The sequence below is a fragment of the Phyllopteryx taeniolatus genome, chromosome 15, assembly GCF_024500385.1.
Source record: "Phyllopteryx taeniolatus isolate TA_2022b chromosome 15, UOR_Ptae_1.2, whole genome shotgun sequence".
NCBI classification, from domain to species: Eukaryota; Metazoa; Chordata; class Actinopteri; order Syngnathiformes; family Syngnathidae; genus Phyllopteryx; species Phyllopteryx taeniolatus.
This window is the reverse complement of record NC_084516.1, coordinates 20072434-20084705: the sequence shown is the minus strand read 5'-3', so window position 1 is coordinate 20084705 and position 12272 is coordinate 20072434. Positions and strand designations below refer to the sequence as shown.

Genomic DNA, 12272 nt, shown 5'->3' with positions numbered 1-12272 from the left:
TTAAGATCATCTAAAAATCATGGATGGTACTTTAGGTTGAAGCCTGGACTATCGTGTAGGATATCCTTCAAAATCATTGGCTCAGACGATCCGAAGAGAAAGTAAAGCACTGACAAAAAAAATGTAAATAAAATAAAATATATCCGAAAAATATATAATCCAATCCATTGCTGCGTGTACTTTATGTAACCAAAAAAAAAGAGAGAAAAACAGAGGGAGGGGCTAGATTATACAACACACACACACACACGCACGCACAAAAACACATTACAATTTACAGGTGATTAAAATATGACAGAGAATGGGAACCTGTGTACCAGGCTTTCCTTCTGGTCCCTCTGGTCCAGGGTGACCCGCCAAACCCTAAAATGTGTCAATCAAATACACAAACAGACCTGCATAAACGTTCAAAGTTCATGTGTTACTTGAAGGAGAACATATTGGAGTTGTTGACCATCAAAATCTCGAACAATTCTAATAACCTTTTCAAGCATGACATAAAGGATGAAAATTGGCAAAAATGACGATGACCTCTGGCTCCGTAAGGCTCATACAGCAATACACAGCCGAATAACAGTCTGTACGTAAACATATTTCTGACAGGGAACATTACCGATAGACCTGGCTGGCCGCTGGGTCCCCTTTGACCTGACCGACCCTGGAGAAAAATAATCATAATAAAGCGAGGACAAGCAAAGGACTGCGCAAATGTGCCATTAAGTGGCATTCTTGTTCCTACTGTTTTCTCCTCTCTTATTTTTGTATTCAAATGCTCTTTTCATGTAGTGGCGCCATGATGAATTCAAAAAAAAAAGATGTACCCTGTTTCCTCTGGGTCCTGTGTTTCCACTTCGTCCATCGGGTCCTCTGTGACCCTTCAAGAAAGAAAACCTATTAATGAATGTGACTGTGCCTCTTTACGATAGTGTTCATTTGCGTGTTGTGTTTTGATGTGTGTGTGTGTTTTGTCGGTGGGGTGGGGGGACGGGGCGGGGTTATATGTTCAAATAAAGCAATCAATCAATGTGTATAACAGTAACCATATTAATAAATGGTTGTGTTGGGCTGTTCTTGTTCAACATGAAGACAGGATTTGTGACAGCAGTTAGCAGGTCTAGAGGTATTCCCAGTTATACCTTTTCATGTATACCAGGATGGCCGAGTGGTTAAGGCGTTGGACTTAAGATCCAATGGACATGAGTCCGCGTGGGTTCGAACCCCACTCCTGGTAATTTTATTCAGTTCTACAATGGTAATCCAATCAGTCCCGTGTTCTTCCATCACAGTCTGGTTTGGTGCTGCTACAAAAAAGGACAAACTGCAACGGAAAATCCAAACTGCTGAAAAGCATGTCGGTACCCCCATACCCACCCTTGAGGACTTGCACGCTGCCAGAACTAAGACAAGCGTGTGCGAAATCCTCGTGGACCCTCCACATCCTGGTCACCAGCTGTTCCAGCTCTTTGCCTCAGGTAGGTGCTACCGAACAATGCAAACTAAAACTAGCAGACTTCTTCCCTCTTGCCATTAACTTCTGAAACAGTTAACTTACAATTCCATTGCAACATGCTGCCATTTTTTTTTTTGTCTTGAGTTTGTTGTCACATTTCTGTCGGGCCAATTATACAAGCCCAATTCCAATGACGTTGGGACGTTGTGTTAAACATAAATAAAAAGAGAATCCAATGATTTCCAAATCATGTTCAACCTATATGTAGTTGAATACTCTACAAAGGCAATATATTTCATGTTCAAACTGATCAAATTTATTGTTTTTAGCAAATAATCATTAACTGCAACACGTTCCAAAAAAGCTGGGACAGGGTCATGTTTACCACCTTTTCTTTTAACAACATTCAATAAATGTTTGGGAACTGAGGACACTAATTGTTGAAGCTTTGTAGGTGGAATTCTTTCCCATTGTTGCTTGATGTACAGCTTCAGCTGTTCAACAGTCCGGGGTCTCCATTGTCGTGTTTTACACTACATAATGCGCCACACATTTTCAATGGGAGACAGGTCTGGACTGCAGGCAGGCCATTCTAGTACCCACGCTCTTTACTACGAAGCCACGCTGTTTTAACACGTGCAGAATGTGGTTTGGCATTGTCTTGCTGAAATAAGCAGGGCCGTCCATGAAAAAAGACGTTGCTTGGATGGCAGCATATGTTTCTCCAAACCTGTATGTACCTTTCAGCATTAATGGTGCCTTCACAGATGTGTACGTTACCCATGCCATTGGGACTAACACAATCCCTATACCATCACAGATGCTGGCTTTTGAACTTTGCATCCATAACAGTCCGGATGGTTCTTCTCCTCTTTGGCCCGGAGGGCACGACGTCCACAATTTCCAAAAACAATTTGAAATGTGGACTCGTCTGACTTTGCATCAGTCCATCTTAGATGACCTCGGGCCCAGAGAAGCCGGGGCGTTTCTGGGTGTTGTTGATAAATGGCTTTTGCTTCGCATAGTAGACTTTCAAGTTTCATTACCGGATGTAGCGTCGAACTGTATTTACTGACATTGGTTTTCTGAAGTGTTGCTGAGCCCATGTGGTGATATCCTTTACACATTGATGTTGGTTTTTTATGCAGTGCCGCCTGAGGGATCACAGGTCACGGGCATTAAATGTTGGTTTTCGGCCTTGCCGCTTACATGCAGTGATTTCTCCAGATTCTCTGAACCTTTTGAAGATATTATGGACCGTAGATGATGAAATCCCTAAATTCCTTGCAATTGTACTTTGAGGAACATTGTCCTTAAACTGTACGACTATTTTCTCACGCACTTGTTCACAAAGAGGTGAACCTCGCCCCATCTTTGCTTGTGAATGACTGAGCCATTCAGGGAAGCTCCTTTTCTACCCAATCATGGCACCCACCTGTTCCCAATGAGCCTGTTCACCTGTGGGATGTTCCAAACAGGCGTTTGATGAGCATTCCTCAACTTTCTCAGTCTTTTTTGCCACCTCCATCCATCCATACATTTTCTACCACTTATTCGAGATCGGGTCGCGGGGGCAGTAGCTTTAGCAGGGATGCCCAGACTTCCCTCTCCCCAGCCACTTCATCCAGCTCTTCCGGGGGGATCCCGAGGCGTTCCTAGGCCAGCCGAAGGATGTAGTCTCTCCAGCGTGTCCTGGGTCGTCCCCGGGATATCCTCCTGGTGGGACGTGCCTGGAACACCTCACCAGGGAGGCGTCCGGGAGGCATCCGAATCAGATGCCCTAGCCACCTCATCTGGCTCCTCTCGATGTGGAGGAGCAGCGGCTCTACTCTGAGATCCACACGGATGACCGAGCTTCTCAACCTATCTCTAAGGGTGAGCCCGGACACCCTGCGGAGGAAACTCATTTCTGCCGCTCGTATCCTGGATCTTGTTCTTTCGATCACGACCCACAGCTCGTGACCATAGGTGAGGGTAGGAACATAGATCGACCGGTAAATCGAGAGCTTCGCCTTCCGGCTTAGCTCCTTCTTTACCACAACGGATCGATACAAAGTCCGCATCACTGCAGACGCTGCACCGATCCACCTGTCGATCTCCCGTTCCATTCTTCCCTCACTCATGAATACTTGAACTCCTCCCCTTGAGGCAGGATCTCATCCCCGACCCGGAGAGTGCACGCCACCCATGGTCTCAGATTTGGAGGTGCTGATTCTCATCCCAGCCGCTTCACACTCAGCTGTGAACTGCTCCAGTGAGAGTTGGAGGTCACGGCTTGATGAAGCCAACAGAACCACATCATCTGCAAAAAGCAGAGATGCAATACTGAGGCCACCAAACCGGACCCCCTCTACGGCTCGGCTGCGCCTTGAAATTCTGTCCATAAAAGTTATAAACAGAATCGGTGACAAAGGGCAGCCTTGGGGGAGTACAACCCTCACCGGAAACGAGTCCGACTTACTTCCGGATATGCGGACCAAACTCTGACTCCGGTCGTACAGGGACCGAACAGCCCGTATCAGGGGGTTCGGTACCCCACACTCCAGAAGCACCCCCCACAGGACTCCCCGAGGGACACGGTCGAACGCCTTCTCCAAGTCCACAAAAAAAATGTAGACTGGTTGGGCGAACTCCCATGCACCCTCGAGGACCCTGCCAAGAGTGTAGAGCTGGTCCACTGTTCCACGGCCAGGACGAAAACCACACTGCTCCTCCTGAATCTGAGATTCAACTTCCCGATGGACCCTCCTCTCTAGCACCCCTGAATAGACCTTACCAGGGAGGCTGAGGAGTGTGATCCCCCTGTAGTTGGAACACACCCTCCGGTCCCCTTTCTTAAAAAGGGGGACCACCACCCAAGTCTGCCAATCCAGAGGCACTGTCCCCGATGTCCACGTGATGTTGCAGAGGCGTGTTAACCAGGACAGCCCTACAACATCCAGAGCCTTGAGGAACTCCGGGCGAATCTCATCCACCCGGCTGTTCGACTATTTTCTCACGCACTTGTTCACAAAGAGGTGAACCTTGCCCCATCTTTGCTTGTGAATGACTGAGCATTTCAGGGAAGCTCCTTTTCTACCCAATCATGGCAGCCACCTGTTCCCAATGAGCCTGTTCACCTGTGGGATGTTCCAAACACGTGTTTGATGAGCATTCCTCAACTTTTTTGCCACCTGTCCCAGCTTTTTTTGGAACGTGTTGCAGCCATAAAATTCAAAGTTAATGATTATTTGCTAAAAAAAAAAAAAAAAATCAAGTTTATCAGTTTGAACATTAAATATCTTGTCTTTGTATTCAATTAAATATAGGTTGAACATGATTTGCAAATCATTGTCTTCTGTTTCGGCGGCTGACTGGTTAGAGCGTCAGCCTCACAGTTCTGAGGACCCGGGTTCAATCCCCGGCCCAGCCTGTGTGGAGTTTGCATGTTCTCCCCGTGCCTGCGTGGGTTTTCTCCGGGCACTCTGGTTTCCTCCCACATCCCAAAAACATGCATGGTAGGTTAATTGGAGACTCTAAATTGCCCGTAGGTGTGATTGTGAGTGCGCATGGTTGTTTGTTTGTATGTGCCCTGCGATTGGCTGGCAACCAGTTCAGGGTGTACCCCGCCTCCTGCCCGATGATAGCTGGGATAGGCTCCGGCACGCCCGCGACCCGCGTGAGGAGAAGCGGCTCAGAAAATGGATGGATGGATTCTGTTTTTATTTCTGTTTAACACAACGTCCCAACTTCATTGGAATTGAGGTTGTACATTACTTGTGCACTCACTGCAGTCGCCTCGCCACGCTGCACTATTTGCATATCTGTTGTGGACCAATACTGGCCACTCATGTGCCTGAGTAGCATCTGCACCATTTGCACAATCGACATTGTCCCAGATTATCGCACTACGAGTCACTTTAAACGACATATATTTCTTTGCACAATGGTCTGCACCTTTTTGCACAATTGTCCCAAAAAAAATTGTACCGGCATTACCAGATTACTAGCAACATTTTATTGCTCAGTGATTGTTTTTCTCAATGTCTTTCTGTCTCCAGAGACAAATTCCTTGTGTGTTTTTGACATTCTTGGCAAAATAAAGATGATTCTGATTCAAATTTGTGTAAAATCCCATGAATTCATCATCCCAGCTGCTTAACATTCTATTGTTACAGGTTGGCTGTTAAAGAGACATGCAGAGAACATTAACAGCTGTGGCATTATGTTCAGATCAATATCAATATAGAAAGTCATTCTGATGCCCACTGACCTTTAATCCATTGCTGCCCTTTTTTCCACGATGACCCATTTCACCATTCCCGCCCTGAATGAGGAAAGATAAACCGGTCAAGACAACACGAACTATCATGTATCATTTTAAAAGCTTTAAAAGGTCAATGGCGAGTTGGATTTTGTGTAAATCGTCTTGACAGAACATCTAAAGGAGGTAAGTATACCTTTCAATAAGAACATTTTCTCGTCAAAATCAAACAAAATATAAATATTATATGAACAAATTACAATTTAAATCAGGTAGTAAACTGTCTATTAATGAGCTAAACTGCTAAATATAATTATTGATTAACATTAAAGAATCCTTTTAAATCAGCATGTGGAGTATTTCATTCATTTCATTGAATTTGTATTTTTTTTGAAGGCAATTTTCAATGATTTAATGCAGCGTCCTCTTGGCAATGACTTTGAGTTTTCGTAGGTTTTTTTTAATGTCAGCATGGCCTACATTACAATTCAACAAATCACTTTATTGGATTGGATTACTTCACGGTGCACATTGCATCACATTTTTATTTTTATGTGCTCTCTCTCTCTCTCTCTTTCTCGCTCTGTGTTCAACAATAATAATCATTTGTATCCCATTTTAATTCACTAATTCACATTTTAATCATCTTTTTAATTGGCTTTATATTGCCAAAAACCATATTCTTGAACATATTTACAGGGAATTATTGTATTCTATGAATATATCCATAATTTAAACATGTAAAGTTGTCGTTACCTCTTAATTCCACGGACAATTAATTAGGCTGAAACGTAGCAAAAGTGTTGTACCTCAATGCCTTTGGGGCCAGGTTGACCCATGACTCCAAGGTGACCTGGAAACCCAGCGGGGCCCCTCTCCCCCTGAGAACCTCGAATACCATTTGCCCCTTGAAAACCCTAAGACAAACATCAGACACAATGCAATAAAGACAATCAATACACAGCGCCTTTGCTGAGCCAGGATAGACATCTTACTTTTTTGAAACAAAGTTAGCAGGTTGTGATCCTTTCATTGCCAGCTAGACTTTGGGGGTGAGTTAAGTGACAGGATTTTTGTATGTTTCGTATGTGTCTTTTGTATATTTTTCAATGTCATGTTCGTATAAGCTGCCTACATCAAGGATCTGTTGTACGATTTAGAAGGGCAGTATAGAATATCGGTCGGCCAAGGGGGTGCAATTGATGGCCGTCGTACGGGGCGCCATTCGGGCCAGGACCGCTTCTGCCAATCACACATCCAACATTTGCTTGATTTGAGGAGTGTGAGCAATGATTGTGACTCACAGTGTCCACATTTTGTTTTTTAAATTAAACTATTACAACTAATAAAACTACTACCAATAATACACAGCACAGTGGGCGAGTGCTTAGCACATCCGTCTTGCAGTTCTGGCTCTGGCCTTCCTGTGTGGAGTTTGCAGGTTCTCCTTGTGTTTGTGGCCCTGGGTCACCATTCCAAAAACGTGTATTAAATTCATTGAAGACTCCTGAATCCTTTGATTTTTCTGCATGCAGGCCAAGGCACAAAAAAAGTTTGCTTGGGTGCATGAAGTGGTTCATGTGGATTGCTTTGTTCTGGTGTGACCTGCTTGAAGTATGTTCCACTCTGTTTCTTTTGGGGTGCTGTAATTGCGGTAAAATGCCTCGAATTAGGGTGTTAAATTTGGGTGTGTGCAAATTGTTAATTAGTGAAAAACTATTGACTGCCCTGGAGCAAGAGTCTTCCCTCCTCAACTTTGTGATGTTGTGATGGGCAGCCGTGGCCCAATGGTTAAGATCGCCAACATCCCCCGGACTCACGGCTGTGGTGTCCTTGAGCAAGACACTGATACCCCGAAATGCTCCCCGGGCGCTTCAGCTGCCCCCTGCTCCAGTGTGTTCCACTAACATGTGTATGTGTTCACTGTGATGGGTTAAATGCAGAGAACAAATTTCGTGTGCATGCATGCATGTTCATGACAATAATAAAAGATGATTCTTCTTCTTCTTCTGATTCTTCTTATCCGTGTCCGGAATTAACTTTTTGACTTATTGGCTAAATTCACTGGTAGCTGAAAAAAAATCCTCCGGCTAAGCATTTTTTTTACCAGCCAAAATATGAAATCATTTTACACATATCATTTCTATTAAACGCTATTGTAAAATATACAATTTCACAAACAGCTGACATTTAATTAACAACTGATCTACAGTATATGGAAGCTAATGACATGACCTTGGCTCATAACACAATAACTGTAATTTTGTTTTCCAATTTTTACATCTGATCTGTTTTTATTTTCATTGTTTATGTTTTGAAGAGGAACCAATCCTGGAAATGCTTATTGGTGGTTTATCCCGCTGAGTCAAGAGTTTTTTTTTTTTTTTTTTAAACAACCAAATCATTTAGGGTAACATTTTAAGAACATTTTAGGGTGGCTGAAGGCCCCTTAAATAGGCCGAACAACGCCACTGGCGATCACAAAGTCTGGCTCTTGCTCCTGACACACTCCTTGTTCCACAGCATTACAGCTTCACTGGAATCATACCCCGATTGGATCGTTCACCTTCCCTAATTCAAACATGGAAACATTGGCTCCTATTGGTCCATATTCATTTGAATATTATTGAAGTATTGTAAGTCCTAGTGAGTCAGTCCTTAACCTCCATGACCGATTTACGACCGCACACTTCGGTATGAATAATTAACCGACAATGCATTGCACACTTAACACACCAGTAAAACTGTATTCTTAATGTGTAAATAAAAAGGAACAACAACAAACATACACTTTTTACAAAGGAAAATTACAAAAATGCATTGATTTGCAGTTTTATGGTACTGCAGCGTCACTGTGCATTGTAGAATCAACATCACCTCCCAATGGCTTTTTCCGCTTATTTGAGAAATCAGTGATCTGTGTGAGCGGTTTAATGCTATTGAATGGCCGGACTGCGAGTCACCAGCTACAAATCAGTACTTGCTGAGAGACATTGATGACTGAAAACTAACTACTGCTGGTTTGAAGTAACTGTCATCTGATTACTCTCCCGGGGAAAGTAACGCGTTACTTTTCCTCGTGACAGTATATTTTAAAGAGACAGATATGTTAAAGATATCTTAAATTAAGGATTAAGACCACATAACATGCCTAACTAATATTGTAATGATATTTAAGATCCTGCAAGTGTCTGTATTAAGCAACACAGGGACCCAGTCCAGAGAACAGTATCAATAGAGTTTGCCCAATGTGCCGCAACGCTTCACGAAGCCTCATCTACCCATCACTAGGACAAACATTTACTCGGCGAGCCCTCTGAGATGAACACAGCAAAAGGAAAATTGACTCGCATTTGGCACCTGATGAGTGTTCATTTCAGACCCTGGATGTTATTGAAATAAGGTCTATTTCTATATGTGCAAAACCCTCTTGCTGGTGATTATTTGATAGTCTGGAATTAAGGGCAGTCTTTCTGCCCCAAATATATATATAGCTTTCATGACAATATATTTAGGTGCATGTCAAGCAATGTCTTACTTTATCTCCTTTAGGACCTGGAATCCCCTTGTCCCCATCTGGTCCCCGAATGCCCTGTATATTAAAAAGCAGCTTTCAGGGTTAATCATTGGCATTTACCATAATTTCTCATGTATAATGAATGCCCATTCCCCCCCCCCCCCCCAAAAAAAAATCTTCAAAGTCAAAATTGTGTATTATACATGCAGTAGGTATCGTAAAAGTTAGAACATTATTTCATAGTAAAATGAGGTATATCAGTAGGATATTTCTTGGAGAACAGCCATAAATTAGTTTTAAAGTCGCAGTGTTAAAACTAAACACTAGGCTACACCACAATAGTAAATGCATTATTAAAGAACATGTAAATCTCAGTATTAATATTACTGATCAGAATTGATTAGAAAAACAAATTAAGAGAGGCTCACCACTAACATGTATTGCATATTTATTACTGGGTAAGTCATGGGTGTGCATGATACAAAGGAAGAAGGGTTTTCCGGATTTTTGGACTCAATATTGGGGGTGCGCATTATACTCGAGAATTATACACAAGAAATTACGGTATATTTAGCTGAATAAAGTGAAAATTATTACATTACAATAATTGTTTTTCTTATCAGAGCTTACCGTAACTCCAGGGAAACCCAGTGGACCGGCCTCTCCTGGTGCACCCTGAACAAAAGGTCAATAGGTAATCCTTTATGCGAATTAATCAGGCAAATTGGGTATAAAAGGAGCATCTCCGAAAGGCTGAGTTGTTCACAAGCAGTAATGGGGCAAGGTTCACCACTTTGTGAACAACTGCGTGAGCAAATAGTCCAACAGTTTAGGAACAACGTTTCTCAATGGACAATTCAAAATGTGTGGCACATTATGAAGTGCAAAATACGACAACTGTTGAGCAACTGAAGCTGGACGTTGAGCAAGAATGGGGAAAAAAATCATGCCTGAACATGGTGTTCGTTATAGACAATTCGTGATTAGCACAGAGGACCAACAACAACACACCGGTCTGGTTCAGATGCCGTTCCTCCCAATTACACGCATCTCCAGCTATCACCGTCATTGTCCATACGAGCTCTGAAGTCCACAGCAGAACGAAGGAGTAGCCATCTCTCCCAACATTCCAAACACGGTGGGTAGTATGAGCTGCTGTATGGTGTCTTGGTTGAAACAACGGTCCAGACCAGTCCCGCCACTGGGGTGAACACCAATGTACAGGCGGGAGCAAATCCACAAGGGAACAGAGTCCAACCCCCTCTGGCTCTGGTTCCAGGGCCTAAGTTGTGCATGGAGGCAAGCTGGACTACTGTGTATATAGTAGGAACCTCTCAGATGCAGGCCCAACCAAAGGCCTGGCTCCAAAGGGGGCCCCGGTGATCAGTGTTGACTAGGGAAATGTACTATAGGTCCAATGTTGTTCAGCACAATAGGAAGTCATTTCAACTTTTGTCTGGTCCCTCGCTAGGGAACTATTCTTCTTGGGTGACCCAATCACCCAACCCCTCTACGACAATAAGGCACCGCGGTGTTCGAGGGGGGGAGAACTCAAAAATACGGTAGAGAAGTCATTTCTTTTTTTTTTTCTTAACGAGGCAGAAATACACGTAGTGTGCATATTCAAAATGAACTAATGCAATCCCCAAAGGAATGTCTGACTGCAACTCACCACCGGCCCTTCAAAGCCGGATTCACCCCGCATACCCATGGTGCCCACAGGCCCCTAGGGTAAAAACAAATAGAAAACAATGCACAACACAATCAGAAAAACATAACACTGGGAATGATATTGTGTACAATAGAAGGTCAGACTTGTGCTTCCTTTTTAAGTCCATGCAACCATAACTTAAAAGTCTATAAATGTCTTTGGAAGCATAATTGTAAATTGCAAATCAACTTATAAGGACACATCAAAATAGCAGAAGGAAAATTCAACTCTGACTGGGGGAAACAAAGGCAGAATGACTATGGATAGAGATTTTCAATGTGGTTTTTATTTATGATATGAATTTGAAGCGGCACGGTAGGGTGACTGGTCAGCACATCTGCCTCACAGTTCTGAGGACCCGGGTTCAATCCCCGGCCCCGCCTGCGTGGCGTTTGCATGTTCTCCCCGTGCCTGCGTGGCTTTTCTCCCGGTACTCCGGTTTCCTCCCACATTCCAAAAACATGCAAGGTAGGGTACTTGAAGACTCTAAATTTCCCGCGAATGTGAGTGGGAAAGATTGTTTCTCTATATGTGCCCTGAGTTAACGAGGATAGGCTTCAGCACGCCCACGACCCTCGTGAGGATAAGCAGTAAATGGATGGAATGAATTGGAATCCCTCAAGTTGAAATCCAATTTACACTCCGCTGTGTATTTTTGTTGCACAACCACAAAGGGAAGCAGGCATATGACGGAACGACAACGTGTGCAAACTGCGCTCCGAGAATGAAACCTTACGGATGAGCTGCTGCTGCCATCTTTTGAAAATGGCATAATTTGGGAAACGAAATACATAAGCCAACAACATACTGTACTTACAGGATCTCCTTTAGGCCCTGCTCCACCACTGAGTCCTGGCGCTCCCTGTCAACAAATTATATTTATGAAACAAAGTCAAAGCAGGAGAACTTATGCACAGTATTATGGATGCTACGCGGTCTACCTTGTGCCGTAGCTTATCCTTGTTTCTAAAGATACTGAGCATACTTCATCAAATATATCCGGTGTCACAAATTTTGGCCGGGGGTGTTACTTCAACACATGTCTAATGAGTACACACTGCTTCTTTAACTTGACTTACTTGGGGCCCTCTGGGTCCGGGATTCCCCACCTGTCCGTCTAAACCTGGGGGCCCCTGGTTGAAGGAAAATGAAGGACATGAAATAAATGCAAAACACTGTTGCTTAAGATTGTATGGAAGCTCAAACACTGAAGCGTAAATATAATCAAGCCAAATTAATACCTGTGGGCCTTTGCGGCCAACATTGCCTGCAGGGCCAATGTCCCCCTGAAAGCGGAAAAAATAAACAAATCATACAAAAGTAATTAGTCAGCACAGAAAGATAGCAATAG

General features: G+C 43.5%; 1 protein-coding gene and 1 non-coding gene across 10 annotated transcripts in view; one reads left to right on the top strand and one right to left on the bottom strand.

Annotated features, from left to right (window-relative positions):
• si:ch211-196i2.1 (collagen alpha-1(I) chain) overlaps positions 1 to 12272 on the bottom strand; it is a 144478-nt gene that overhangs the window by 38486 nt on the left and 93720 nt on the right. For all 9 annotated transcript variants that reach the window (XR_009792013.1, XR_009792014.1, XM_061799044.1 and 6 more), the window contains 11 exons: positions 12163 to 12207; positions 12001 to 12054; positions 11739 to 11783; positions 10883 to 10936; positions 9841 to 9885; positions 9232 to 9285; positions 6503 to 6610; positions 5703 to 5756; positions 822 to 875; positions 614 to 658; positions 310 to 363 (listed from right to left, as the gene is read on the bottom strand). Coding sequence is in view for 7 of the 9 variants with exons in the window: in XM_061799044.1 (XP_061655028.1) it covers positions 310 to 363; positions 614 to 658; positions 822 to 875; positions 5703 to 5756; positions 6503 to 6610; positions 9232 to 9285; positions 9841 to 9885; positions 10883 to 10936; positions 11739 to 11783; positions 12001 to 12054; positions 12163 to 12207 (612 nt within the window). In the remaining 2 variants the exon portion in view is untranslated. The remainder of the gene's footprint in view (positions 1 to 309; positions 364 to 613; positions 659 to 821; positions 876 to 5702; positions 5757 to 6502; positions 6611 to 9231; positions 9286 to 9840; positions 9886 to 10882; positions 10937 to 11738; positions 11784 to 12000; positions 12055 to 12162; positions 12208 to 12272) is intronic.
• trnal-uaa (transfer RNA leucine (anticodon UAA)) lies at positions 1149 to 1231 on the top strand. The gene has a single exon. It is a non-coding gene; the product is annotated as a tRNA-Leu (tRNA).